The 2,114-nt window shown below is 37.6% G+C and overlaps 1 protein-coding gene across 1 annotated transcript in view; it reads left to right on the forward strand.

The window, feature by feature from the left end:
- The window catches only part of alg6 (ALG6 alpha-1,3-glucosyltransferase), a gene marked incomplete in the record, with an annotated part of 23,181 nt that overhangs the window by 11,308 nt on the left and 9,759 nt on the right, over positions 1-2,114 (forward strand). The window contains 2 exon segments of the mRNA XM_014014283.1: positions 361-445; positions 642-712. Coding sequence (XP_013869737.1) covers positions 361-445; positions 642-712 — 156 coding nt within the window.

A 2,114-nucleotide genomic window follows, 5' to 3' on the forward strand; every position in this document is an offset into this window, starting at 1 on the left:
AAAATATGTTTATCAAATAAAGTCTAGTGTTACAACTAATCGGGGATCTCTTTAAATGTACATAATGATCCTGCATTTTTGACATCACTCCCCAAATTATTTCATAGTTTTATTCCTTCAATTAAAGTACACCATTCCTTCAAACTAGTTCTGAATTTGGGTTTTACAAATATCTCTGTCCCTTTAAGGATAACAACTCTTTCTCTTAACAAAAATGTACTTGGATGTTTAATGCATGTGAAATTCAAATCAGATCACCCAGTGCCACAGACAGGAAATCTGGTTTTATTGATTTATTTTGTTGAAAATTTGAAAAGCAAATAAATGCAATGTCTTCTTTCTTTTTTTAATTTGTTTCAGTTTTGCCTTCACTCTCCTGGCAGCTCTGCCTTCCTCTGTCAAGCTGCTGACACAGCCCACTTTCTGGCACTTTAAACTGGCCTTGGTGAGTTTAATGCGACCCATTTCATGTCCAAACAAAAGCCTCCTGTTATAACAGAGAAGTTATTGAGACACAAAATGATTTATTTGATTTATTAAGCTTGACAAAAAATGTTTTTTGTTTTTATTTGCTAGTTCTCTGTGTCCCTTTCTTGTTAACATTCCTAAATGTACATTTTTTTGCAACTTTTTCCTCGCAGGTGAACTCGTCTTTGGCCTTTTTTCTCTTCTCCTATCAAGTCCACGAAAAGTCCATCCTACTGGTTTCCCTGTAAGTTTTGTATTCAAAGCAATGACGAATGTAGATTTTAATAATTACTCCCAAAGGAGCCATTCAGCTAATCCCAGCTGTAAATCTGAGGCTATGCCATTCAGGTGGTATGTAACTTCTATATGTCTGCACCTGGTAAAGCCACATTAACCCCTCTGCTTTTGTCACAGAGCTGCGAGGCAACRCTTCTATTTAGGTCAAAGCTTTCTGACAGTGAGGTTATTGACCTCTGTCATTACACTGCCCGCCGCGCAGACACAAACCCCGCTGCTGTTGTCATATAATGTGTTAACGGAGAGCTGAGTTGCACGGTAAATGTAAAAGTAGGCACGTGCGTGGCTCGTTATTGATTATTTATACGCACAAAGCTGTAGAAAGAGACTGAAACGAAGATAGACTTGACAGAGAGGGATCTGGTTCCTAGATCTGAGCTCGTCTATTAATCTAGATTAGTGTAGATTGTTGCTTTATTAACTATTGAGTTTTATCTCCCCACCTGTCTCCCTAAACCAATCAGTAATGCATGTCCAGAGATTAGGAGAGAATAGTAGGCAGCAGCTCGGGGTGTTGTTTGCACAGGATCAATTATTGGGCTGTAACAGGATCGCCAAAGAGCGCTGACTGTAATYACGGGCTCGGGGACCGATGGAAAGTGCTCCTTCTAGAGCGAGTGGAGATTAACAACACTTTTATACACAGATGCACACACATTTGAGGCAAGTGGGTTATAACTTTATAACTGAATTTTTTTAACACATTCAGAAATATTGAAATTGTTTAGTATCAACTTTAAGAAAGTCTTTCACTGACTATCTTTAAGGCTCATCTGAAACATCTGAAGGATCATCAAACTTTTAACCTGTGTATATTTATTTATTAGGGCTGCAACATTACATGTACCCATATCGAACCGTTCAATACAGTGCTTTAGGTTCAATACACACTTGTATGGAACAATACAGATTTTTAAAATTTATTTTATCAACAAGTCTTCTGAAGATGCTCTGTGTTGAAGGATGAGTGGATCTGTGTTCAACTACTCCACCTAGGCTGCATTTCTGAGCGCAGATCCACTGAGAAACTTGCTTTTTCAGCAACGTTTAATTAATAAAACTGTACTTTTGAAGTTAAACAAATGGTCATAATTAATTTCATTAAATTACAAGTTAAAAAGGGCATGGAAATTTCACTTTTATGTATCGAAAAAGTATCGAACCGTGAGACTTAAGTATTGAACCGAACCGAATCGTGAATTTTCTGTATCGTTCCACCCCTAATATTTATCGTTGTGATTTGTTTCCCATCCAAGTCATCTCAACTTTGCCATGCTTCTCCTCCTGCGTACTTTGTCCTAGAGCTGCCATTGTAATTTATATCTGTAAAGCTCCTGTGCCAAATGATG

The sequence above is a fragment of the Austrofundulus limnaeus genome, unplaced genomic scaffold, assembly GCF_001266775.1.
Source record: "Austrofundulus limnaeus strain Quisiro unplaced genomic scaffold, Austrofundulus_limnaeus-1.0 Scaffold113, whole genome shotgun sequence".
Lineage (NCBI taxonomy): Eukaryota > Metazoa > Chordata > Actinopteri > Cyprinodontiformes > Rivulidae > Austrofundulus > Austrofundulus limnaeus.